Source organism: Perognathus longimembris, chromosome 17, assembly GCF_023159225.1.
Source record: "Perognathus longimembris pacificus isolate PPM17 chromosome 17, ASM2315922v1, whole genome shotgun sequence".
Taxonomy (NCBI): domain Eukaryota; kingdom Metazoa; phylum Chordata; class Mammalia; order Rodentia; family Heteromyidae; genus Perognathus; species Perognathus longimembris.
The window spans coordinates 34,856,756-34,883,785 of record NC_063177.1 but is presented as its reverse complement, the minus strand read 5'-3'; the positions used below and the strand labels follow the sequence as shown (position 1 = coordinate 34,883,785).

Sequence of the window (27,030 nt, the reverse complement as noted above, 5' to 3'; positions counted from 1 at the left end):
GACCAATCAAGGGCAGGGTGAGACTCAAAACCAGAGGCTTCCCCTGGGAGCCGACCAGGCGGGGGGTCATGGAGGAGCTACAGCAGTTGCAAGAGTTTGAGATCCCCACGGGCCGGGAGGCTCTGCTGGGCAACCACAGGGCCCTGCTGAGGGTGGCTGATTACTGTGAAGACAACTACGCAAAGGTAAGTAGAGAGAGTGCAGGCCAGGACCCCTGTGCAGGGGAGCCTTAGGCAGGGCTAGGGGGCCCTGTCACCTGACAGGAGCTGATCTGGGGCTTGGCTGAAAAACTGTCACTCTAGGCTTTGGTTTCATCTTGGCCCCCCAAACTTAGCCCAGATCCCATATTACCCACGTGCTGGCAAAGCCCCTTGTGTGTCGGAGCCTCAGAGGACCCAGCCAGGCAGCGCCCTCCGTCCATCCCGGTCTCTAGCTTCTGCTAGGCTCATCCCTCACAGAGCTGCTCACTCCAGAGACCCCAAGTGCCTGGGCATCATTACATTTTCAGGCTGACTTTAGGGGAGATTCCAGAAGAACTTTCCATTGTTGTACACTCAAGACAGGCAAAGGAAAGGAGTTTGTTGGTTGGTATGTGAGGATGGGTAGAAGGAAGTCACTGCAGGCGGGCTACAGAGAAAGAGCCTGGAACAATGGCAGGGGATTTAGGACATGATTCCTGGGAGCAGGTGGCTGGGAAAAGAAAAGGAGAGTGGCATAAGAGAACAGTTTGCTGCTGCTCCTGCTGCTGCTGCTGCTGCTGCTGCTGCTGTGTGTTTGTCCCAGGACTGAGAATGTAGATTCCTGAATCAAGGGTCCAGGAGCAGGGAAGTGAATGACTGGACACCCCTTGTGCTTTCATGAATCCCACTGCTGCCTCATGGGACAACTATTATGGTTCTTATTTTGTGGATACAAAAACAATAGCTCAGAAGGTGAAGTGACTCGTCCAGGCTCACTCAGCTAAGCAGCGGCCCTGGCCTCACTGGTTCAGACCCCCTGAGATCTTTCCTCTCCATTCTGGGTCCCAGATGTGTGGTTTTAAGACACTCTTTGTCTTGTTTCCTCCTCTTCCTCTCTCTTTGTTTTTTCTCTCTCTCTGTGTTTCTCTCTGCCTCTGTCTCTCTCATGCTGGTCCTGGAGCTTGAACTCGGGGTCTTATGCTTTTGCTTTGCTTTTTTTTTTGTGTGTGTGTGTGTGTGTTCTACCATGTGAGTCACACCTCCATTTTCTCTCCTCTGCTCTCTTAAAAGTGACAAGATATGCTGGGTAGGGTGCTTTACACTAGTAATCCCAGCACTCAGGAGGCTGAAGTAAATGAATTTGAGGTCATTGGGCTACATAGTTAGACTGTCTCCAAAAGCCAGAGAGAGAGAGAGAGACAGAGAGACAGAGACACACACGCACGCACACACACACACGGGGGGGGGGGGTGGGGGGGAGGGAGACTATAACTCTTGGGCCAAACCACTTTAATTTTTTTTTTTTTGAGATAAAGTCTCACTAACTTTGTCTGGGCTAGCCTTGAATGTGGGATCCTTCTGCCTCTACTTCCCAAATAGTGGGTATTATAGACATGAGTCACTGCACCCAGCTTTCTAAAACTTCATTTTTCTAATGAATTTTAACCAAACTCAAGGGACACAGGGACTTCCTAGCTTAAGAGTATTGGAGAAAAAGAGGAGCAAGTGCTTTTGAGAAATGGCAGATTAAAGAGTGTTAATGACAAAAAAAAAAAAACCCCACAAAACAACAATAACAACAAAGTGCTCTGTACCCTGTATGGCTCCTTCTGTCCCTGCCTCCGCCCTGGGAGGTGAGTGCAATTCCTACCACCTAATAAAGCTGATGCTTGGTAAAGGTAACTCACCTTGCCAGAGGTCTCCAACATGGTGGTGGAGTCTCGATTCAAACACGACATTCTTACTCCAGAGCCCACTTTCCTAACCTGCAGCTAGATGGAGTATAGTTTTGGTCTGTGCAGATGCTGAATGAGCAGCCTGTAGGGCAGCTGGCCTGCTGTTGGTGTACCTGCATAGTTTGCTTACCAGTGAGAGGCATGCGCCTATGGACAAGGGTGGAAGCAGCCTCTTCTGTTCCTTCAAGTTTCTGTAGGACTCAAAGGGCTTGGGGGTGGGTTACTTCTCATTGGCCTATATAAGGTGTGTGGTCATGAAGACCTGAGTTCAATTTTCAGCTCTGTCACATACCAGCTACAAGCAACTTTCCCCTTGGATTTGTTTTATTTATTTTTTGGTGCTGGTACTTGGGGCTTGAACTTAGGACTTCTCTCTCTTGCTTGACTTTTCTACTCAAGGCTAGCACTTGAGTCAAAACTCCACTTCTGACAATTTTTTTTTGGCTGGTCGTGGGGCTTGAACTTGGGGCCTGGGTGCTGTCCCTGAACTCTTTTTGCTCAAGGCTGACACTCTACCACTTTGAGCCACAGCACCAATTCTGGTTTCTGGTGGTTAATTGGAGATAATAAAGAGTCTCATGGACTTTCCTGCCCAGGCTAGCTTTGAACCACCATCCTTACATCTCAGCCTCTGGAGTAGCTAGGATTGCAGATATGAGCCACCAACACCTGGCCACTTCTGGCTTTTTGTTGGTTAATTGGAGATTAGAGTCTCATGGACTTTCCTGCCTGGGCTATCTATAGAACCACAATCCTCAGATCTCAGGCTCCAGAGAAGCTAGGATTACAGGCATGAGTCACTGGCCCCTGGCAACCTCTCTGATTCTTACACTTTTTCCAGGGCAGACAGGAGTTAAATGTGTCAGTGTAAGAAAGCAGACTGGGGCCTGGTCCTTAAGAAGGCAGCAATTAGCATCATTGTTACTTTGCTCATCAGAAGGATGCAGGGCTCATAAAGGCAATAAAACACCACTCTAGCCAAATGACAAAGCCACTCAGGTCAGAATCCAGGATTTCTGCTTCTTCCAGGCAGGAGAAGCAACCAGACCACATAACCAGCTAAGTAGTCTGGTCTGACTGAGGGTCTTCTGGTCTCACCTCTCCCTCCCACCTCAAGCAGGTGTCAGGAAATGAGTGGGAAAGGGAGGAGAAGGCAGCTTGGTCTACTGCAGGGTTCTCAGTCAGGCTTGGTTGGGTTTGCAGACAGTCATTTGCATGATGAACCAGCCATCTGCCCAGATGAAGGATCCCAGATTCTTTGTTCCTCCAGACCTAATTTAAATGTTCATTTTTTATGTTTTGCCAGTCCTTGCTTGATATAGGCCTGGGCATTGTCCCTGAGCTTCTTTTGCTCAAGACTGGCACTCTACCATTTGAGCCCTTCTAGCCTTTTCTGTGTATGTGGTACTGAGGAATTGAACCTAGGGCTTCGTGCATGCTAGGCAAGCACTCTACCACTAAGCCACATTCCCAGCCCCAGCCCCAATTTTGATCCAAAACTAAATCCAGAATCAGAGAACATTCAGGCATCCAGGACTGGGCCTAAGTAGACACTTCCTGTCCAGAAAATGAGACTGTACTACTAAAAGAAGATCTTAAACTCGAACAACACCTATTTTTTTTTCTTATTTAACATCCTAAGTTGATTTTTCCCCCCATTCAAGGTTCTTGGTGACATATCTAGTGATATGCAAATGTGGTTGGGTATATAGAAGAGATATAAACCAACAAGCAAATGAGCATCTCTTTCTTGCTATTGAAACAGAAAGTCAGGAAAGCCAGGGCTACAACATGGCTTTCCTAAAAGGTTCTGGCAGGCTATGGTGGAGGCCTCCACGTGTCACTCAGGATGACACTGATGGTTCTTAGGTTGGCTCTCCACTGACAGGTCCTGAGGGTCACGTGAGGGTGCAGGCAAGGAGGTCCAGGTGCAGTCTTGTCTGTAAGTACCCTGGCCCAGCTCTGCCTGCCCTGACTCTCCTCTGCCCCTGAGAAAGGTTCAGCCTACAGTACAGCAAGCTCACGAGGGAGGAGGAAGTGGCCTGAGGAACAAAGACACCAGAGAAGTTTTGCCCCAGCGCCCACATTCTGATCTGGAACGGACAAAAATCCTCTTTTGTCTTCAGCTGCTCCTTGCCCACTGCTCCTTCACTAACTGGCAGTGTGACCCTGACCAGTATCAGGAATGGGGTAGCGAGGTGCCCAGCAAAGATTTCAGTTTCCATTCAATCTGTTAACTAATGCACAAACGCCTCTTTATTAGATGTCTTCTACATAGGGGCACTACTGTGGAATTCGATGCAGTGAAACAGACAAACTTCCTACTCTTATAGAATTTACCTTTTTTTTTTTTTTTGGAGGGTAAGAAGAGATAGAGAAGTTAAACAGAAGCTGTACATAGTAGCTCACATCTGTAATCTTAGCTTCTCAGGAGGTGGAGGTAGGAAAATCCCAATCCAAGGCCAGCTTTGACAAATGTATGAAGTTCTATTTAAATAACAAAGTAGAACCAATAGGCCTAGGAGCCTGGCAAATGCTAGAATACGAACCTAGCATGGGTCCCTAAGTTCAAGCCCAAATATCTCCCCCGCCCCCCCAAAAAAAGTACATAGATAAATAATAATGCTTAAGATTGTGAAGAAAAAAGAAAGCATTTGTGTTCAATTAATAAATAAATTAAATTTAAAAAAAGAAAGCAAGGTAGATATGATAACAATAGAGAGGTAGGCCAGGTGGAAGCTTAGGTTAGAGAAAGGAAGACCTACCCCTCTGAGAAGCTGAAACTTACTAGGGAAAAGGATTTTGGGAAATACTGTAATGCAAAGGCTAGGAGATAGAAACCATCTAGTTTGTTCAGGAAGAGAACATGCTGAAGGGGTATAAGGAGGGAGGGAGGGGAGTATGGGGGAGGATGAAAAGGTAGAAGGCAGACTTGAATGGCCTGTGTGTAAGCCTGCCATGTTCAGAAGTTTGGATTTTATTCTCAGCACATTGGGAATTGGACAGAATGAGTGAGGGAAGTGACTCCATTCTGGGCCACAGTTTCCTTAGGTGAGAGTCCAAACACCAACCTGCAGATGGGGTTAAACAAAGCACAGAGACTTCTGGGAACTGTCCAGAATGGATTTCTGGTATTTCTCTAGGAAACACCATTTGAAGGTCTTAGATGGATTAGTTTTTAACACGTGGGGGGTGGGGGTGGGGGGGAGGGGCTTGACCTCAGGGCTTGAGCGCTGTCCCTGAGCTTTTATGCTCAGGTCTAGTGCTCTACCACTACAGCTCTATTTCTGGCTTTTTGGTAGTTTATTGAAGAGTCTTACAGACTTTCCTGTCCAGGCTAGCTTTTAATCTTGACCCTCAGATCTCAGCCTCTTGATTAGCTAGGATTACAGGTGTGAGCCACTGGCACCTGGTTGTTTTTTTTTTCACCTTTTTTTTTTTTTTTGCCAGTCCAGGGGCTTGAACTCAGGGCCTGAGCACTGTCTCTGGCTTCTTTCTGCTCAAGGCTAGCACTCTGCCACTTGAGCCACAGCGTCACTCCTGACTTTTTCTGTTTATGTGGTGCTGAGGAATCGAACCCAGGGCTTGATGCATGCAAGGCAAGCACTCTACCACTAAGCCACATTCCCAGCCCTTTTCACTTAAAAATAATTTTTATTATTATAAAGATGATGAACAGCAGTGTTACAGTTATATAAGTCAGGTAATGTGTACATTTCTCCTTGAACAATGTCACCCTGTTTTTAGCTCTTAAGAATGTCTGCAACCAGCAATGCCTTCCTCTTTCCTTTCTGCTATGCATTCTGTAACCCCCAAATAGATCCTCGTTGCTCAAGTCCTCAGGAAGGCAGTAGGGGGATTATTGGAGGAGGGGTACCCTTATCTCTGAGGCCGCAAACTTGTTTTTCTAATGTCCTGAGTCCTCTGACTATATTGTTCTTCTAGAAACCTCCTCCAAGAGGGGCTGCCGCTTCTTCCCAATTCAGCTCCTGCCTTTTCTAGATCCATTCCCATGCCCCTGCCCCCAGGTCAGCCAAGGCCCCAGTGGAATGTGCTGGCCTCCATCCAGGCCCGTGTGTATTTCAGGCCACAGACAAGCGGAAGGCACTGGAGGAGACCATGGCCTTCACCACCCAGGCACTGGCCAGTGTGGCCTACCAAGTGGGCAACCTGGCTGGGCACACTCTGCGCATGTTGGACCTGCAGGGGGCTTCCCTGAGGCAGGTGGAAGCCCGCGTGAGCACTCTGGGCCAGGTAAGGGGTGGTGGGAAGGTGTTCTGTATGAACCTCCAATTCTTCAGGCCCACTCAGAAATTTTCTGCAGCAAAATCCCCTTCATGCCATTCTCCAGACCTGCTTGCCCAACTTCACTTAAGCTCTGAATGTGTGTTGGTGTGTGTGTGAGCTGGCCCTGGGGCTTGAACTCAAAACCCAGAACTGTTTCATAGATTTTTTTAGTTTTGCTCAAGGCTGGTGCTGTACCACTTGAGCAATATTTCTGGCTTTTTTTTTTTTTTTACTGGTTCATTGGAGATAAGAGCCTCAGATTTGTCTGCCTGGGCTGGCTTCAAACTGTGATCCTCAGATTTCAGCCTCCTGAGTAGCTAGGATTACAAGCATGAGCCACCAGTGCCTGCTCCACTTGAACTTTGGGGGTTTTCCTGTCTCTGCAGCTCTGTCTCAGATGGGGGAATTACTTCTTCATTCTGTTAAGAGGTCCCTAAAGGCAGTGTGTGTGTGTGTGTGTGTGTGTGTGTGTGTGTGTGTGTGTGTGTGTGTGTATTTGATTTCTCTGAGTGCCACACTGGACATCTGAAAGCTGTATCTGTCAATTATTATTCCTTACTAATACAGAAGAGATGCAAAAGGATCCTGTTTACATAGAACTAGAGGCAAGGTCTTAATGAGTTTCCTTCGCCCAGGGTGCATGCTTGGCAGGCCATGAAGAGTCCCTTCCTTCTCATATACACACCCTCTGCCTTCCTTCCTGGATCCTTGACCGAGGGATTGCCTCTTAAAGCACACACACAGGTCCAACTACCCATTGGGCCTAGTTATGCATCATCACCTGTGTATGGGGTGTCTTTTCCCTCTCACCTCACAGCACTGTAGGCTTATCCCTCGAACATTCCAAGAGGATGTTCATTCGCTTATTTACACCCTGAAGGGGAGAGCTGATCCAGCTCTGATTCTGTGCTACCTCCCTGTGACCTCACTCTGGTCCTGAGCCACAGGTCCTTTAATCCTTTCCCAGCATCCCCAGGGACATTGTGTTTTTTCTTCCGGTTCCTGCTCAGCTAATAATAACCTTCATTCTCTTCCACCAGGAAGTTGCTCCAAAGTGGTTCCATCCTCCCTGCTATCCTTTCCCAAATGCTATTACTCAAAGGGACAAAACTCACTGTCAGGACATCTTTGCCTCCTATGGCCTCATCCCCACACTAAAGCCTTTGTCCTCTTCCTCTCTTAAAGGGAAGGTGTTGGACATACTCTACCACCTCCCCACTATCATCTCAAACCCTGTCACACAGATGGTAAACATGCATATGGAGAAGGTGGCCCGAAGGGAGATTGGTACCTTAGCCACCGTCCAGCGGCTGCCTCCTGGCCAGAAGGTCATTGCCCCTGAGGCTCTCCCTCCACTCACACCCTACTACAGGAGACCCCTCAACTTTGGCTGCCTGGATGACATTGGCCATGGGATCAAGGTAGGGGGTGCCCCTCTTCCCCACTATTCACCTACTCACCTGACTCAAAGGATCCCTTCTTCATATTCGCATTCTACCCTGCAACTCCTCCTTCCTCATTCCCAGAGCTATCCTCTTTAACCCTTCTTTCCCCTCTACCCTTCCCCATCTCATCCTTCTATGAGGCCCTCCCCCTATAACTGGCCTTGACCCTCTATTCAGAGGATGTGTTGAATGAGATTCTGAGCACCTGTGGGTGCTGGGTGTATGTGTGAAGGGGAAGAGAGGACGTCAGGGTGGGTATGGGAATGGTTCCCCAGCCACAGAACAGCAACTTCCTCTGTCTGGGGTTTTGAGGTCACCACAACTGAGCAGTTACCCTAGAGTTGCTGGTGGCGGGAAGGGCAGGATGCAGGCCGGGCAGGGTGCAGGCACTCAAGAGGGACATGGTAGAGCGCGTGACTCTGGCACTTCTCAGCCTGTGTCCTGGGAGATAGGCACCCCCAACCCATGTCAGTTCCCTTCTCCATACTTGCACCTCCCAGATTTGAAGATCAGTGTCTAAACGATCTCTTTGATATTCTTAACACATAGCCCCCCACCAGGCAGTCAGACTACCTCGTTACTAGATCTCCAAACCAGTAAATTCTTTCTTTGGTCCAACTTACTTTGCCAGTGTGTGGTGTTGTGGATCAAACCGAGGAGCCTGTATTTGTCAAGCGTGCTGTGTTTCCCACTGAGCTACCTCTACAACTCCCAGCTTAATTTTTTTTTTTTTGCCAGTCCTGGGCCTTGGACTCAGGACCTGAGCACTGTCCCTGGCTTCTTTTTGCTCAAGGCTAGCACTCTGCCACTTGAGCCACAGCGCCACTTCTGGCCATTTTCTATATATGTGGTGCTGGGGAATCGAACCCAGGGCTTCATGTATATGAGGCGAGCACTCTTGCCACTAGGCCATATTCCCAGCCCCCAGCTTAATTTTTCATGCTTCAGTTCAAGTCCCTATGTGGAACATCAGTTACAGAAGGGCCTCTTGAACGTGGGGTTGGATCTGTCATTTGTACAGTTCCCCCCTCAGCATCCTGGGTCCTGCCTCTGTCTGCCGTGATCTGGGGGTGCGGGGGTGCGGTCGGGAGTCAGTCCCCTGAGGTCTAGGAAAATGACAGGTGGGCTTTCTGGAAGCCACGTATCTTCTCCCCACTCCTCTCAGCTCAGTCTTGGGGCGAGGCCCATCCAGCCATGCTAACTCCGGGGTTCTGAGATGGCTTGGGGGAGGGGCGGGGCGGAGGGGCTCACCCAGACGCTGTGGTCGTGCAGGGGAAGTGGTCCCCAGACTGTGAGTGGGTTTTGCCCGCAGCAACTTGAGGCCCCACGAGCAGGCAATGACACGGTTGGGTGGGAGGGGGGAGGACGGAAAGGCGGGCTGGGAAGTGGGAACTTGCTGTGCCCTCCTTCCTAGTTCTCCCTCGCCCCTCCCCCAGTTCCTCCTTTGGATGAGGGGGGGGATTGTCCTCCCCCATACCAGATGCCGGCCCTCCCACCCTCCCTCAGGACCTGAGCACACAGCTGTCCCGGACTGGGACCCTGTCTCGCAAGAGCATCAAGGCGCCTGCCACGCCTACGTCCGCCACGCTGGGGTAAGGACTCGTGGTCACCCAAGCCGCGCGTCCCGGGGCTGGCCCCCCCACCCGGCCGCCCAGCGCCCGCAGAGCTCGGCCTGCCGAAACCATCCTCTCCCTCACCCCCACCTCCTCCCTCGCCCCCCAGGAGACCACCCCGGATCCCCGAGCCCGTGCAGCTCCCCGTGGTGCCCGATGGCAAACTCTCCGCCGCCTCGTCCGCCTCTTCCTTGACCTCGGCCGGGTGAGCTCCGCCAGTCTAAGCGGGTGGGCGACGGAGGTGGGGGGGGTGGGCTTGAGATGGGGCCCCCTGGCCAGCGACCATGGAGACCGCTGGGGGCGGGGCTCCAGATTTGGGGGGGGCGGAGTCACCGGGGACACGCCGTGCCCCTCACCTTGGTTTGCGCTGGTCTTCAGCAGCGCTGAAGGGGTCCCCCAACCCAAAGGGCCAGCAGCACCCCCGGCCCCACCTCCGCCGCCGGTCGCTGCCGAGGTCTTCCTGCCTCCTCCGCCGCTGGAAGTGCAGTCTGCGCCCCCGCCAGGTAAGGCGCGCCCTCCGGCTCCCGGCGCAGGCCGGGTGGCTTTCCACCTGCCACACCCCTCCCCACTTACCGTACACCCCTCCCCACCCTCTGCTCGTTCTGCTCGACCCCTCCCGCTGGGCTCCAGTCCCGCCCCCCCTCGAATTACAAGAAAGGAAATAACTTGCTACTTAGTCCACACTAGGGTGCGTGCTGGAAACTTCTCAAACATCTCACACCTAACCTTTTTTTTTTTCTGGTCCTGAAGCCTGAACTCGGGGCCTGGGCTCTGCCCTTGAGCTTTCTTGCTCAAGACTACTGCTCTCCTTCCTACCCCAGGAGCCTCACCTCCAGTTCTGACTTTTTGCTGGTTAAGAGTCTCCTAGACTTTCTTGCCCTGGGCTGCCTTCAAACTGTGACCCTCAGATCTCAGCCTCCTGAGTAGCTAGGATTATAGGAGTGAGCCTCCCACCCCCGTGCCAGGCTAACCTTAAGATCTTTACACTTAAGCAGCTGAGGCTGCGACCTTGCAGCTAACAAGCCGTGTGGCGACCCTGCAAGGTTCAGTCATCCCAAGGTTTCTGGGCAGCTGCCACGTGCTGGAGGTCTTGTCCAAGGGACACTGCCTGAAATCGCTAGATCCTGGGGTCTCCTCAAGCAGAGCAGGGTGCTGACCCGTGTGGGCGTGGCCAGCGGCCCACGCGCTGCCTTCCTGCCTCCCCCCCCCCCTGCAGAGCTGCCCCCGCCGCTGGACCTGCCGCCGCCTCCGGCCCTGGAGGGAGACGGTGAACTGGAGCCGCTGCCCCCGCCCCCGCCCGGCTTTGGAAGCGATGAGCCCAGCTGGGTCCCTGCTGAATACTTGGAGAAAGGTACTAGGGAGCCCTGAGACGAAAAGGGCACCAGATCTTGTTGCTAGCCTCTGTTGCCGCCCCCACCCCATTCTTCTATCCCAGAGGCGTTTTCTCTTCCCTCTGCCAAGGTGAACATAGACTCCCTCCCTCATTTTCTGATGGAGTTCTGACTTAAGCTTAGATCAGCTGACTCAATATTGAATATGAACTGAGCTGAGGGGAGACCCCGGGTTTGAAAGAAAGTTCTTCCCTGCAGTCTGACCCCTGGGGGCTCCCCGAGTTCAGGATTCTGGGGAAGGGCAGGCGGCACCTCTCATGGAGGCACCCTTTTCCCTTGCCCCGCAGTGGTGACACTGTACCCATACACCCGTCAGAAGGACAACGAGCTCTCCTTCCCTGCTGGCACCACCATCTGTGTCACCCGCCGCTACTCGGACGGCTGGTGTGAGGGTGTCAGCTCCGAGGGCGCCGGATTCTTCCCCGGGAACTATGTGGAGCCCAGCTGCTCATCGCCTTGACCGCCCAGGGCTCTCCCAGCATGAACTCAGGAACTCCCCACAGGGCCTAGAGCCCCAGCCAAAGCCAGCTCCATAGTCAACTCTGGGCTAGACCTGTCCACTCCCGGGTTTGGCGCTGTCTTCACGTCCTCCTCCCATTGCCATGGGCAGGGGCTCCCGGTGGAGACAGAAGAGGCCTGGCTACAGGTGAGAAAGAACTGGAGACCAAGGACTTCAGTGACCTTGTCCAGAGGTCTCTACTCCATGTACAGTGGGGGTCTCTACCTGCAAGTGTCTGCTTGTAATAAAACCCTCATAATCTTCAAGTGACTGCCCAGCAAGACTTTTCAAAGGTGCGAAAGGGTAGGGATGGCATGGTTTCTAAGGCTCTTAGCAAGTAGAGCCCCATAGACTGTTGGAATCTCTCCATTGCCACACTTTTTCACTATCCCGATCTGGAGCAGCCACTCGCTGTCCCTTACCCTCCTTTTGCCCTTGGCTTACATTCCGCCTTGGCTCCTTAAGCTGAATATTTCCCCCACTTAAATGGGGGTCTGAAAGAGTATCTCACCCCTCAGAATACGGCGCGAGAGAGCTCAGTCACTTCGTCCCTCTTCACCTCCTTTTATAGGTCTAAAACACCAGAGGTAAGAGGACCTTGGGCTTCCCTGGCTCTGCTTAAAAACATCATGGCTTTCGGTTCCATATTGGGAGGAGAGGGGCGTGGAGGACGACTTTGGTGAAGTCCCTGGTCTCTTGCTGCATAGACGAGGCTGGGGTGCGAGGGACGGACACAATCTCACGCTCAGAGGTCCCTGGTCGGCCTTAACCCAAGGTGGACAGTGTGCTACCCTCGTCCCACTACCAGGAAGCGATGGTTTCTCCTGGTTCAGGGGTATTGGTGGGATGGGCTGGGGGTCTTGGGTGAGGCAAGGAGGTGTAACAAGTACAGCAAGAGGGTGGTGCTGTAGTGGTGGAAGCAGGATCAAGGAGGCCTGGAGCTGTCATCTGTCCGTGGGGGGGGGTCTGGTGTGCGGCTTTGCCAATGTGGGGGGATCCTGGGTCTCTTGGAGAGAAGGCTGGGGATGGGGAGTTACACAGGCCGAGGCAACTTAAAGCAGTGGGAGATGTTCCTTCTGGCACCTTCCAGGAAGTCCTTTCCCAGTTGGGAAGACAGGATATTTTGGAAACACTGCTACCTTTCTAGAGGCATGCACACCACACCCCCATTGGGCCAGACTCCACTGATTGCAGTGGAAACGGGGAGGCGGCAGCCGAGCTGGGGTAACTGCATAGATAGGGACGGCTCCCGAACCCCGCTCTCAGCCCCCTCCCCCCATGGGAAAAAAACAACCAAAAAACAAAACAAAAAAAACCAACTCCAGAAATTCCCGGAGGGACGTAGCAAAGCGAAAGGGAAGAGGGAATGGTAAAACTAGGTTTGTCTTTCCCACTCCCCCACCCCTGGCGCGCGGCCCGGGCCCCTTCTCCGCGCCGTCGCCTCGAGCGCCCCCTGCAGGCGGCGGCGGTCCTTAGCACGTCTTCAGCACCTGTTGCAGATGAAGGCGTACGTCGGCGGCGGTTTCCCAGGGCACCACGCCTGCGCGGAAGGAGCTGGGCTCGGCTTTCTGCGCCTCCTGGATGAGGCGGTGCATGGGGTAGCCGCGGCGCGGGAAGGCCACGTCCCCGCCCGCCAGCAGCCCCATGGGGCAGAAGTCGTTGGCGCCGTCGCCCACGTAGAAGAGGCGCTCGAAGTGCACGCCGTCGCGAGCCCGCTCGCGCAGGTAGTCGCTGAGCACCTTGTGCTTGCACATGTTGGCCGGGCAGCGCGTGCAGCTGTGGGTGTGGAAGGGCCGCAGGACCAGCTGTCCCCTGGCGTCGGGCCCCGACGGGTTGCTCAGGATGCGGCGGAAGAGGCCGTGGTGGCCGGCGGCGCGCAGCGCGCTCTCGACGCCGAAGGTGTTGGCATCGGAGATGAGAATAACCTCGAAGCAGGAGCCGTGCTTGGCTATGAACTGCAGCAGGTCGCCCATGCCCGGCGACAGGGGGATGGCCTCATAGACGGCGCGCAGGTCCCGGGGCCGCACGCCCTGCTCACCCAGGTACTTGAACACGCGCTGCATGTACTCGTTGTAGAAGCCCTCGCGGTAGGTGGCGCGCAGGCTCTCGGGCAGCCTCTGGCCCGGAGCAGCGCGCACGATCGAGTCGTCGCTGTTTTCATCCACGATGGTCTCGTCGAAGTCGAAGGTCAGGAGGAAGCGTGGCGCGCCCTGCGCCGCCATCCCGCCGTCCTGGGAGCAGGGGGGAGAGAGGCAGCAGGAGGAGGGGGCAAGCGAGAGGCGGCGCGGCAGGAGCCGGCCGAGGAGAGGCTGGTTAGCGGGCCGCGGCCAGGAGGGCTGGCACGTCGAAGACCTGAGGAGGACCCAAGGCGGGTTAAGCTGGAGGAGTAAGCAGGTCTCTGGCCCCCCCAGCCCCTCCCACTCCGCGCTGTCCCTACTGGTCCTTTCTTGCCATCTCTCCGTTAACCACACTGGGGGTTGATGTTCATGGGGGACCACGCTAGGCCTGACCCCAGGCCTCTAGGAGGTTCCTGGACTAAGACAGATTGGGAGACTCCGGGTGGCCCGGATGCTTGGTGAGCACAAAGGGTGTCGGGAGCATTCTGAGTACTCCCTCTAACAGCACGGGGGAACCAGTTAGCTTATTCTCCTTCTGGTCCTCGCTGGACTAATGGCCTATCAGGCTGCGGTGGACAACACAGAGCTAGACTCCAGCCTTTAAAGGCTCCTAGCATCATCCAAAGCTTGTGGACAGTGAATGCCATGCCTTCTGGGCATGCCAACCACACAAACCCAGAGAAGCCTCTTTGGGGGAGCTGTTGCCATACAAAATGGTTGGTACATGCAGAGGACCAGGGACAGGACACAGCTAACTTCTGCAGGGACTTTTCCAGCCCTGTGCTGACAGCTAGTCACTAATCACTTGCCAGTTCCCTGGGAGGAACGAGTCAGCAGTTGGAGTTTCTGCCATGGTTTCTGCCAGAGTCCGAAGCAAGCAGGCAGCAGGAGAAGCAGTGGGGCCTGGGGAGGTAGAAGCCCCCACCAGGCCACGGCATACCTGGGAGACAGGTGAGGGAGAGGAGAGACAGCAGCAGTGGCTGAAAAAGCAGAGGAAGAAGGAAGCAGGGAGTGGGGGTAGGAGGGGATGCTGGGAAGTTGCCATGCTAGGGGAGAGTAGAATCAGACTGCCAGACAGGAAGGGGGGGGTATCCAGGAAATGAGACCCTGGGTCAGGGTCTCATGTTCAGAAGGGAATGGCGCAGGAAGTGGCAGCATGGGAGAGGATGGGGGACAACAGGGAAGTATCAGGAGACCAAAAAGGCAAGCACAGGGAGACAGCAGGAGCCCATAGCTGCATGTCCCTGCCACCTATGCTTGTCAAGGGCCATACAGGAGGGCAGACACATCTGTGCAGATGCAGAAATATCCATTGCTGCCTTTCTCCACCCCACCCCCCACTTCTCTGGCTGGATGCCCCAGTTCATGAGATGGGTGCTAGACCTGGACTCCTCCTTAACACTTTCTAATATTCTTAGGCCTAGCAACCTGTGAAACGGAAGTCCAAGCTCCTCATTTTTTTCTGCTGGGATTTGAACCTGACTGCTTGCCACCCTAACTGAACTGTGCCTTCCTTCTCATCTCTAGAGTCATCCTGTGTCCTCACCAACATCCTGCTGGGAGTCTCAGGGGCTGGGACTTGAGGATGTAAAGCATCCAGACCCCACCTGAGACAGAAGCTTCCAGAGATTGATGGAGCTCCAGAGGAGGGGAGGGCAAACCTGCAAGGGTCTGGATGGGGTCTTTTCACTCCTTGTTGGAAAAATGGGGGCATAGAACTCATCCTAGAGGGACCCACTTACCCTAGACAGGCACCGGAGGCCGGCAACTGGAAAACACCCGCTCATCGTCAGCACATCACCCTGAGCACCTTGTCTAGGGACTCTGTTGGCCTCCAGCTGTTGTCCAGAGCACCTAACAACCATAAAAGTCTATTTAAGAGTGCCCAGTATGGTGGCTTTCCCTCCACCATCCAGGCCCTCCTTGTCTTATCTCTTCTGCTAAACCACAGGTTCCATGACAGGGTCTCAGCGTTATCTGGAGGCTGGTGGCTTATGTCTGTGGCAATCCCAGCTACTCAGGAGGCTGACCTGAGCCATTCTGGGCAGAAAAATCCATGAGACTCTTCTCTCCATATGACCAGCAAAAAGGCAGAAGTGAAGGTGTGACTGAAGCGATAGAGCCCCAGTCTTGAGTGGAAAAAGCCAAGTGAGGGCATGCCACTGAATTCAAGCCCCAGTGACAGTACAAACACAAAAGCAAAACAACAACAAAAACCCTGCAACTAGGGTCTCAGCAAAATTAAGTTCTTGACACAGACCAGGAAGCACCTTATAAGTATTCGCATATGGTCCCCAAGCATGCTGGAGAGGTTACAGATGGCACCACTGGAGTCTGAGACAGGCTGTTACACTTTTTCCCAAAGGTCATCTCAGACCAGATCTGATAGGCCCAGTCCCCAAGCTTTTTCCTCCAGTATCATCAGTATCCTGACATGTATAGGCTCCATTATTGTGTACCAGTTACTTATACTTGTATTCTCTCACTGCCCATCACTCCTATGAGATCAGCAGAGAAGGGCTCAGCGAGGTTAACTCTCTTCTTGGCCTAAGCCATGCTGTTTACAATTGATCTAGGACCAGTCCTCCCAGCGCTTTCCAGGATCCTGCCAAACTGAGCTTCGTGTTGAAATCTGCTAGACTTTGCCATATGGCTTTGGGGATCAGGTTTGACCACTTGGGGCCATTATCAATGCAGTTACAAAGGGCATCATCTATGGCTTTCGTTCCCTCTGAACCCTCCCACCACTCCATCCATGGGTTGAGTGAGACATCAGAAGCCACTGGGAAAGACAGGGAGATACTGAGAGGCAAGAGTTGGAGGAGCAACGGTCTGGTTGTCTGCTGCCCTCTGGTGGTGAGAGTGGGTAACAGTTTAAACCCCTCTGACTTTGTCAAGGTGACAGTTTCGCTGGGACAGAGTGTGGTACATCCTAGGAACAGGACACAAGCTCTGGAAACCCTCCAGAGATGTCTCCTGTCTCCCTACTTCCATGATTGGATGCACATAATTTTCCTTAGAGATAAGATATGAGTCTTTTTCCCAAGAACTTTTAAGTCAAGGAATTGAATTGGGAGAGGGAAGGGCAAAGCTCAAGGGGGCAGTGAACAAAAAATAGGAGGGCCTCGGAGAGAGGAGACATAGGTTAAAGGAAGGATGAAGGAGATTTAGAGGCCATAGAATGACATATATTGGGGGAAGGAGGCAGGTCATATCCCAATCAATCCATGCTGATATCATGAATGTTCTAGGACCTGGCAGTCAGAGGAGAAAGGTCAGGAGATACCACTCCCACTGTAAAAGCAAATGCAGACAGGCATGTGTCAAGCAGGTAGTGAAATCAAAAGGGGATAGAAAGACACAAAGGGATCACCACCTGCTTTTCTTAAGGCCCAGATTGGTCTTGAACTCATGTTTCTCCTGCCTTCACTGCCCAAATGCTGGGAGTACTGGCATGAACCATGCATTGACCAGGTTGAGGCCAGTTTTAATCTCATAGGAAAGGGTCTCAGTACTTTGATTCCCCCTTGCATTTTTTCTTTTTTGCATATTTTACTAGTCTTTATGCTCAAAACTTGTAATTTCCCATAGTAAAAGACACAGTCACATGGGCTGGGAAGGTGGCTTAGTGGTAGAGTGCTTGCCTAGCATGCATGAAGCCCTGGGTTCGATTCCCCTGCACCACATATATAGAAAATGGCCAGAAGTGGCGCTGTGGCTCAAGTGGTAGAGTGCTAGCCTTGAGCAAAAAGAAGCCAGGGACAGTGCTCAGGCCCTGAGTCCAAGCCCCAGGACTGGCAAAAACAAAACAAAACAAAACAAAAAACAACAAACAAACAATAAAACAAAAAAAACAAAAAAATAAAGACACAGTCACATTTAACTCATAATGGTATTTAGGGAAATCAGTTTAAACACTTACTGTTTGCAAGTTGCTCTTGTTTCATTTCCAGAGCAGAAAGCCAAGCAACCTGGGGTTCCTTCCCTCCAACTGAGAAAGCCATGCAGTGACACCCCCCCCCCACAGCACACTAGAGACTTGTCCCTAGTTTGCTCCTATAACAGGAAGGTCACTCACCTCCAGCAGCTTTGTCCTGAGTGATCACAGTCCCTCTGAGTAAAGGGAGCAGGATCTCCTCTTCAAGGCTAGAACAGGGAGAGAAGAAAGAGTTCCTAGAGGTGGCAGGGAGTCTGTTTCCAGTCCCATCTACCTCAGTGTCTGCCGGCCTTGGTGCCACCTGGGATCACAGATTCCTGCACACGCCTCCTAGCTTTGACACAAATGTTCTTACACCTGGTCTCACCTGGAATCACAGATTCCTACAAACCCTTCTAGTCTTTGACACAAATGTTCTTATATCCAGGTCCTAGGTCAAATCACAGATTCCTGCCCATCCCTCCCAGCTTGGCCACAAATGCTCTTAGTTTAAATCCTGGGGGTGGGGGAGGGAAACAAGTCCCTCTCTGGCATAGGCCCTAAGCTTGAAAATCCTCCCTGAATGGGTAGATGGAGGCCCCAGAGAGGTTTTGGGACAATTTTCCACAGGAAACAAGGAGGATGAGAATGATGAGTGGGAAGGACTCAGGAACTTCACAATAACAAGCACTGTCTGCCTGAGAACAAGTCTCCTATAAATCATTAGAAACCAGACCCCACAATTAAGCCAAATTTCCTCTCAGTCTGCAGATAACAACCCCCACCCCGGATTCATCCCCTTCCATGCAAATAAGAAATAGCAGATCAGAAAAATCAGCTCAGAGAGGTGAAGTTAACACGAGAGTCCCACAGCATCAGTCAGTATTAAAACTCTGGGGTCTCTGGCACTTCTGGGGGGAAAGCCAGCCGGAGTTCCCCTGTTGCCCTGGAGGATTCCTTGGGATGTGAGCTCTCTGTCTTGAGTGGTTAAGAATCTGTGTGTTGGTGCCAACAAGGGATCTGGGACCAGGAGTCACCTCTGGGCTTTCCTTGCCTGGGTGGATGTTGAACCGGGATCCTCACTGAGTAGGGGCAGAGAGGTGGCAGCTGCCGGTGGGGTGGGGGTGGGGTGGGGGGGAGATATTTTTAGAGGTGACTGGAAAGCAGGCACACTGGCACACCCCCAGCTGGCGGGTGCTTCGCCCTAATGCGGGCGGGGGGGGGGCGCAGCTTGGGAGAGGGGAGGACTTGTGGGTGGCCGGGATCAAGGGGGACTTTGCCAGTCAGGGATGGAAGGGTACCTGGGAACCACATTTCTGGGGTAGGAGGAAGAGGGGGTTCATACCTCTGCTCCAGGGACTCCCCCACCCCGCCTGCCACCCTCATGAAGAAGCGTCCTCAAACTCCTCACGGCCCCCCATCCCAACACCGGGACCCCAGCTTTCCCCGCTTCCCAGAACCCAGGACTCACGTGGGGGCGGCGGTGGCAGAGGTCTGTCCCGGCTGAGTTTGAGTGTAAAGAGTGGGGAGAAGGGGGTCTGGCTATATTAGGGCGCAAGATAGAGCACGGGGTGCTTACGGAATTGGGGGGGGGGGGAGCGCGGTGTTTTATCCACCCCCGGATTCCTGGGCTCCGGCTCACGAGTCCCTCCAGTCCCGAAGGACCGTGGATGACGTGCGTCTGGATGGCTTCCCCCACCTGCCCCCCATTCCCCCGGGCCGCCGCCGCCGCCGCCGCCGCGTCCCCTTTAAATGCCCGGGAGCCGGAGCCCGAGCCCGAGCCGCGGCCGGCGCTGCGGCTGCCGCAGCACTGGGGTCCACCGCAGTCTCCGTACGTCACAAGAGACTGACCAATCACAGAGGTGCCGGTGCACATCAAAGGGGCGGGCCTCCCGCGGGCCACGCCTCCATATTGCCTCGGCGGCTCCGCGAGCCGGAGCCTAGGTGGGACCGACTGGGCGCCGGGGGGATGGGGTGGGGTAGGGGCGGGGGAGCGACGCGGTGCCCATCCGCGGAGCTGGGGAGAGGGGGCGGCACAGTCATCGGCGTGGCCGCGGACATCTATCTACTTAAGTCTGGCTGACACTCTTACCCGTACCAGGGCCCGCCCGTTCGGCCGCCCGTCCCGTCCCCTCAGCCGGGTGGGACGCACCAGTTGACCCGCTAGGAAAAGCAATGCGCTTCCACGTGCGTCGAGCTCGGTGCCCTCTGCCCTCCAGGCGGAGTCACCGCGTCCAGCCCGGCCCCAGGTCCCTGGTTACGGGGTACTGGGGATCGGCGGGGTGGAGGGGGAGGGACGCTCCCACCGGGGGACCGAACAGTTTGCCCCTTTGCAAATGATGGGGTACATTAAAAAAAAAAAAAACCAAAAAAAAAACCAACAACAACAAAAAACAACGCGCGCGCGCGCACACACAACGACAACCTTTCTAGCCTTTCGCTGGTGGCTCATACTTGTAATCCCAGCTGAGATCTTGGAGGATGAGGTTTGAAGCCAGTCAGTAGAAAACTCCCGCAAGAGAGCCGCACGCTCTGGAGGCTGACGGAGTCTCTGGATGGAGACTCCATCGCCAGTTAACCCGCTAACCCGCAAAAAGCCCAACGGGAGGAAGGGCTCAAGTGGCAGAGCGCTACCCAGCTACGCAAGGCCCCTAGTTCCACCCAGTATACCAGCCGGGATAGGTCAAGGGAAAGCACTTTCCTCTTTGTCCTTAGAGAGTCAGTGCTGAGCCACAGACTTGCTCCCCTCTTGGCAGAGCTTTCTCGCCTGCAGGAGGGGAGATGATAGCTAAAGAGGAAAGAGGTGATTTGTGTTTTCTTTCTTTTCTTTTTTTGGCCAGTCCTGGGGCTTGGACTCAGGGCCTGAGCACTGTCCCTGGCTTCTTTTTGCTCAAAGCTAGCACTCTGCCACTTGAGCCACAGCGCCACTTCTGGCCATTTTCTGTATATGTGGTGCTGGGGAATGGAACCCAGGGCCTCATGTATACGAGGCAAGCACTCTTGCCACTAGGCCATATCCCCAGCCCATGATTTGTGTTTTCTGAGAACATACTATGAACCAAGCACTCAGCTAGATGACTCCATTACTGGTTGAATGTTCACAATGCCAGGAGAAATAGTTTGCTCAGGAGTTCAAACACAGGACCCCCATCTGACCCATTTGGGTCATAAAGCAGTTGTGTGGTGGGCTGGGAATATGGCCTAGTGGTAAAGTGCTCCCCTCGTATGCATGAAGCTCTGGGTTCGATTCCTCAGTACCACATATATAGAAAAAAGCCGGAAGTGGAGCTGTGACTTGAGCAAAAATAAGCCAGGGACAGTGCTCAGGCCCTGAGTCCATGCCTCAGGACTGGCAATAAAAAAAAAAAAAAAAAAAAAAAAGCAGTTGTGTGAACATAGATGCCCCCAGGCCTGGCTCTAACTTTAGCCCTAAATCCTGTCACTAGTGGAAGACAGCCAGATGTAATGATGGCAGGTGGGTCTGCAAGTCAAAGGTGAGAGTCAAAAAGGAATTGCTGAAATCTCTTTTTAGTGCTGAGGGCTCATTACTGAACAAAACCTGGACAGCCTGGTACCAGTGGTTCAAGTCTGTAATCCCATCTACTCTGGAGGCTGAGAGCTGAGGTTTGAGATTTTAAGTCAGACAAAATTTATCTCTGATGAACAAGCAAAGTGCTGGAAATGGATCTGTGGCTCAAGCAAGAGAGGGCCAGTCTTGAGCAAAAATGCTGAGTTCAAGTTCCAGTATACACACACACACACACACACACACACACACACACACACACTCCTGGTCCATGTTTCTATGTGTACAGAATGGAAGAGACAGTTAGCTTGATCATGGCTCCCTACTTAACCCCAGAGGTTAAGAAGCTGAGTAGAGGCTGAATAGCTCCATAAATTGTCTCCAGTCTCCTTCATTGCTTGCACCCTGCCTCCACCCCTCACTCCTTCATCCAGCTCCCAACACATCTGCTCTTCCTCTCCTGGGGCCTTCCTCCTCCGGGAGCAGCTCAGCATCATCAACCTCCAGTGTCCTCATGTCTGCTGTCTGCTGGGCTCACATCCTGCTGCTGCTTTCATCATATGGGTCCCATGTGTGCTGCCTGAGCACTTAGTAGGTAGTGGAAATTGCTGTGCATATGTTGTGATCTTCACCATACTTTAAGCTGGTATTGTCCAGCCTCATTTATGGAAGGGAAATCAAGGCACAGAGAGTTAAGCTTGCTCAGTGTCACCCAGTTGGTGAGTGATAGGGCTGGGATTCCAATCTGGTAGCCATAATTATAGCCCCCATTCATTTGGGTCTCCCTTCCTCTCTCATAGGTAACATGAGAGCAGAGGTCAGATTTGGCTTATTTTGTAGCATAGCCCTCAGCCCCTAGTATATGGACCATGATACATAATAGGCCTTAGATGTTTGTTAAATGGAACGCAGGTCTCGGCTGTGTTTGCTGATACAGTAATGCTTTGTTGCTATACCTCATTTGATCTTTACAATAGCTGGTTTACCCCAGGATTATGGTTCACTCCATCTTACAATAAGGTAATAGAGATGCAAAGAGGGAAATGGCGTTGTGGCTCAAGTGGTAGAGCACTAGCCTTGTGAGCTGAGGAGCTCAGGGACAGCGTCCAGGCCCAGAGTTCAAGCCCCACAACTGACCAAAAAATAATTGTCAAGATACAGCCACTTTCCCAGGGCCACATAAGTGTTAGGAGGCACTGCATTCAAACACTCAGTCCCTGATGCAATTTCAGCCTGGCCTCCAAATTCACAGAGCCTGGGAGCAACAGATAGATGATGACGACGATGACGATGATGATGGTGATGGTGGTGATTTGTTGTTCTGGTACTGAGGCTTGAACTCAGGGCCTGGGTGCTGTCTCTCAGCTTTTTCACTCAGGGCTGGCACTCTACTACTTGAGCCATAGCTCCACTTCCAGTGTTTTGGTGGTTAGTTGGAGAAAAGAATCTCATAGACTTTCCAGTCCAAGTTTGCTTTGAACTGCCATCCTCAGATCTCAGCCTCCTGTGTAGCACAGATGATTTCTTCAAAGGTATCATCTGCAAAGTACCTTTGTGAAATAAGTATAGAAATTCCTGATTTTCCTTGGACTGAAAATTCCAGGACTCAGTCCTGCCACTCTCAGCTGTCTTTACTTTTCCCTCTTCTGGTCAGAGGGTAAGCGAGTTGGAAGATCAGCCGTGTGCCTAAAAATGGATTCCAAAATAGAGTGGGAAGCTCCCTAGCCCCTCCAGCCTCTGGAGACCATACTGTGCAGAGGGGGCAGATCTTGCTCGTCTGGGTGAGTTTTGTGTTAGGACACCGATCACTTGACCTGGCAGAGACTTGTGGGAAAGGCGGTCATCTGAGGTGACTCTGCTTGCTCAAGTCCCTGTGAACCCTGGCTCAGGTGGCCAGCGACCAGCTCCTACTGATCTTCACGAAGAGAGTGAGTCACTCACTTTTCCAAGGTCCCAGCATTAGAGCCCAAGAGGCCAGCAATCTGAGAAGGGTGGCTGCCAGCTCTGTAGGAGGCATGCGGGGGAGGAGTCAGGGGAGGGGGCGTGGTAAGGCTCCACCTGCCCAGGGAGTGGGTGGGGCTGACTGTAGGAGACTTCCCTGCCTTATCTGGCTGAGGAGTTTAGAATTTTCATTTTTACCAACAAAAAGGCAGAAATCCAGGGACGTTAAGAAAGGGCCCTTGCCAGGTGTCAGTGGTTCACTCCTGTAAGCCTAGCTAATCAGGAGGCTGAGATCTAAGGATAGCAGTAAGCCACTCAGGGCAGGAAAGTCCATGAGACTCTTATGGCCAATAAAGTTTTCAGAAAAAGCCACAAGTGGCGCTGTGAATGCTAGTCTTGAGCTAGGGACAATGCCCAGGCCCAGAGTTCAAGCCTCAGGACTGGCAGGAAAAAAAAAAAAAAAGAGGGTCCTGAGTTAGGCGCTGGTGGCTCACACCTGTAATCCTAGCTACTCAAGAGGCTGAGATCTGAGGATCACGGTTTGAAACCAGGTCAGGCAGGAAAGTTCATGAGCCATTTCTCCAATTAACCAGCAAAAACCCAGAAGTGGAGCTGTGGCTCCAGTCGTAGAGTATTAGCCTTGAGTTCAAGTCCCAGTGCTGGCACAGCAAGCAAGCAAGCATCCTTGAATCTTTCATCCAAGGACGCTGTGTCCCAACTGGTGGTCAGGTGCTGGTCTGCTCTTCTTGGCATGACCTAAAAAGGCCAATCTGAGGCCCTGGGTGAGCTACAGATATATGAGAGTGGCCTTTATTGGGAAGAGTCCACCAAGAGTGTCCTCATTCAGGCACTTCTGCAAGACCTGGTGCAAATCATTTGCTGGACAGTTGGAGCCAAGGCTGCACAAACCCCTCTTCCACTCTCCTTCCTAGACCACAATGGCTAGCTTTGACAGAGTACATTCGATATGGCCAACATTGTTCTGAAAAGGCTCCAGTCTTCCTCCTTACATCAGCCCTGTGCCCTACCAGCTCCTCAATTTACACACGGAATGGTGTGTAACTTACCCAGGTTGCAGGGCTAAGAAGGGAAAAAAACTCAGCCTTGAACCCAAGCAGGCAATTTTGGTTGTCTGCAAAAGTGAATCTCTGTCTCTGTCTGTCTCCTTCTTTCTCTCTCCTTTTTGAAGATCCTAATCTTCCTCCCTCTACTACTTGAGAGTGGGGATTGCAGGAGTGACCACTACATTTGGCATTCTTAGCCAAAAGCAAGTGTCATTCTGGCAAGAGGAAAAGGTTTCCCTCGCTCTGGGAGGGGAAGAGGGTAGCAGGAGACTTGTGTTCCTAACTGATCACAGTTTGGGGCCTGCAGTGTCTTTGGGGTTCTGGTTTCTAGAACAGTCTGAATGAGACCACTTGTATTTTTGAGCATGATGACTTCAGGCCTCATTTTTCTACTTGAGCAGAAAATTGCCAAGATCTTCATTTAACAGGATTTTCATTTAACAGAGACCAAAGAGGGAGTTTTAAGGGTTTCTTTCCCAACTTCCTAGAAGCCACACAGCACCTCCAAAACTCTCATTTCCCAAACCACATCTCCAGCAGTGGAAGTCCTAAGGCAGGAGCCAGAGCAGGGACTGGGCTGGAGGCTCTTGGCTAGCCCAGGAGAGGCCAGCGAAGAATCCTCTCCATTGCTTCCTCTGCACAGGCCCCAGCCTGTCCGGCATCTGGGTCCACAGTCCCGGGAGGGCACAGCAAAAAAGAGCATATTTTAAATATTCTGGCCTGAATCCTTAGGCTCACCCAAACATGCACAAGCCTGTCAGCTTTCCCCACTGTGTATGAGATGGTCCTCAAGTCTGTCTCCTACCCTGCCCCATTTGTGTGGGGTTTCTATATTTTCATTTCCTGCCTTCCTTCCTTCCTTCCTTCCTTCCTTCCTTCCTTCCTTCCTTCACTTCCTTCCTCCTTTCCTCCCTCCCTCCCTCCCTCCCTTCCCTCCCCCCTACTCTCTTTCTTCTTTCTTTCTTTCCTTTCTCTCCTCCTTTCCCTGGGACTTGAACTCCAGGCCTGGGCACTGTCCCTAAGCTTTTGTGTTCAAGGCTAGTGCTTGTCCACTTTGAGCCACAGCTCCATTTCTGGCTTTTTGGTAGTTAATGGGAGATAAGAGTCTCACGGACTTTCCTGCCCAGGCTGGCTTCAGACCATAATCTTCCAATCTCCTTCAGATATCTCAGCCTTCTGAGTAGCTAGGACTACAGGCGTGAGCCATCAGCTTGCAGCTGTATTTTTGTTTTCTCCCCCTTGGCTGTGAGCTGACCCTGCAGGCTGGTCCAGTGCTGGCTCAGAGGCTATGTGGCCCTGACTAACTTGTGACATCTGTCTGAGTTTTCAGTAGAGTTTCTGCAAATTCCAATAGGTTTCTCTGCTTAGACAAATGACACATGTTTTCTCTTCATATGTGGGAGTTAAAAAGTATAAACATATATGAAATCGTATACTGGGTCATCATATACATATATAGTGACACAAATGGGCTGAAGTATGGTATACTCAAGGGAGGATTCCAATGGTGTAACTCCCCTGAACAACTAATGAATGAAAATCTAGAAGCGGAAGCATGTTTTGTGCTGATCAAGGGGATACATTAGGAAGGCTTCATTGTCTGTGTTGGCTTCACACACAGGAGGACTGCACATTTCACACAGACCTGCAGTCACATAACTGGGAAGAGGTAGGGGATCTGTGCTGGAGCAGGTGGGAGTGGCTGGAAGAGAGCTAGATGCTTTAAGAACCTTCAGGAAAGGGGCTGTGAGGATGGCTGTTAAATCCTTATGAGAGGCTGGGAATATGGCCTAGTGGCAAGAGTGCTTGCCTCCTACACATGAAGCTCTCGGTTCGATTCCCCAGCACCACATGTATGGAAAATGGCCAGAAGGGGCGCAGGAGGCAGAATGCTAGCCTTGAGCGGGAAGAAGCCAGAGACAGTACTCAGGCCCTGAGTCCAAGGCCCAGGACTGGCCAAAAAAAAAAAAAAAAAAAAAAAAAAATCCTTATGAGAACATAAGCAGGCTACATGTTATGTGTAATCACTCATGCCTTCATTATGTTATTCTTGTGTGTGTGCGTGCATGCACATGCACACACTGGTATTGGGGCTTGAACTCAGGAACTCATGTACTCCATTAGCTTTTTTGCTCAAAAGCGCCTGCTTGATTAATTGGAGATAAAAGTCTCCTGGATTTTCTGTCTGGACTGGTTCTGAACCTTGATCCTCAGATCTTAGCCTCTTGAGAATTATAGGCGTGAGCCACTAGTGCATGGCACCACCATTTTCTGGGATAAGGTCGGGTTGTGTAGCCCTGGCTGACTTGTGATCCCAGCCCCAGTCCTAGACTGCTCTTGTGCTTTCTCCTTAGCGGGCCTGAGCTCTAGGCCTTGGTGTTGGGGCTCCATTCCTGAGAGTGGGTCTCGAGCTCTGTGGAGGTGGAGGCAGGTATGTTGGTCACATTGTCCCAGCACACCACTGGAGTAGGTCAGTGCACCCACAGGATGCAGAATGGAGTGCTGGAGGCCAGGCACTTTGGGAGCAGAAGTACTGAATTTCACAGGGTCTCTCACGATCCCTGGGGACCGCAGGTAGGATAATCACACTGGCCTAGTGCCTGTCCTCGTTCATTGCTATTTCCCCTTTTAAATTTGTAACCATTTGGGGGCTTCATCTCAGAACCTAGGCACTCTCCCTGAGTTGTTTTTTGTTTTGGCTAGAGCTTCACTTCTCACTTTTTTTTTTTTTGGGCCAGTCCTGGGGTTTGGACTCAGGGTCTGAGCACTGTCCCTGGCTTCTTTTTGCTCAAGGCTAGCACTCTGCCACTTGAGCCACAGCGCCACTTCTGGACATTTTCTGTATATGTGGTGCTGGGAAATTGAACCCAGGGCCTCATGTATACGAGGCAAGCACTCTTGCCACTAGGCCATAGCCCCAGCCCACTTCTCACTTTTTTGCTGGCTAATTGGAGATAAGAATCTCATGGGACTTTCCTGCCTGGGCTGGCTTTGAACCACAATCCTCCAATCTCAGCTAGGATTATAGGAGTGACCCACAGGCACATGGCCTATGGAGGCAAGCAATGTACAAAGTGTGTTTCCTTACCATGGCAGAAGAGGCAAAATGGGACCCTGTCTTATCTGCTTGGCACACGTTCAGTCTAACCTTCCAGTAACAGGTTTACAGCTGTGACTCAGCCTGAGAGAAGTCACCCCTCCTTCCTCCTCCCTCTCAGCCCAAAGATGTCTGCTTGTGCCATAGCACGTCCTCAGAGCCCCTGGGCTCCCCCTCCACACCCCCACACTGCAGGCCGGGGGCAGGCCAGCTCTTTTC

General features: G+C 52.3%; 2 protein-coding genes across 16 annotated transcripts; one reads left to right on the top strand and one right to left on the bottom strand.

The window, feature by feature from the left end:
• The first annotated feature begins 52 nt into the window (after nucleotides 1-52).
• Abi3 (ABI family member 3) lies at nucleotides 53-11,416 on the top strand. Of its 5 annotated transcripts, none has more exons than XM_048365548.1 (8): nucleotides 53-185; nucleotides 6,002-6,169; nucleotides 7,447-7,623; nucleotides 9,154-9,239; nucleotides 9,370-9,465; nucleotides 9,642-9,763; nucleotides 10,477-10,611; nucleotides 10,939-11,416. In XM_048365548.1, the coding sequence occupies exons 1-8, from the start codon at nucleotides 69-71 to the stop codon at nucleotides 11,109-11,111; spliced, it is 1,074 nt and encodes a 357-aa protein (XP_048221505.1). In that variant the 5' UTR covers nucleotides 53-68; the 3' UTR covers nucleotides 11,112-11,416. The 5 variants fall into 5 exon arrangements, with proteins under 5 accessions (XP_048221505.1, XP_048221506.1, XP_048221504.1 ...); XM_048365549.1 differs by having other exon boundaries at nucleotides 9,639-9,763; nucleotides 10,968-11,416; XM_048365547.1 differs by having other exon boundaries at nucleotides 9,639-9,763.
• Nucleotides 11,417-11,698: 282 nt separating this feature from the next.
• Phospho1 (phosphoethanolamine/phosphocholine phosphatase 1) lies at nucleotides 11,699-23,160 on the bottom strand. Of its 11 annotated transcripts, none has more exons than XM_048365555.1 (5): nucleotides 19,638-19,688; nucleotides 17,346-17,413; nucleotides 15,997-16,561; nucleotides 15,010-15,121; nucleotides 11,699-13,381 (listed from the first exon to the last, which is right to left on the bottom strand). In XM_048365555.1, exons 3-5 carry the CDS (start codon nucleotides 16,038-16,040, stop codon nucleotides 12,623-12,625), a joined length of 915 nt encoding a protein of 304 aa, XP_048221512.1. In that variant the 5' UTR covers nucleotides 16,041-16,561; nucleotides 17,346-17,413; nucleotides 19,638-19,688; the 3' UTR covers nucleotides 11,699-12,622. The 11 variants fall into 11 exon arrangements, with proteins under 11 accessions (XP_048221512.1, XP_048221510.1, XP_048221511.1 ...); XM_048365553.1 differs by lacking the exon at nucleotides 19,638-19,688 and adding an exon at nucleotides 18,655-18,971; XM_048365554.1 differs by lacking the exon at nucleotides 19,638-19,688 and adding an exon at nucleotides 18,763-18,971.
• Between the last annotated feature and the right edge of the window lie 3,870 nt (nucleotides 23,161-27,030).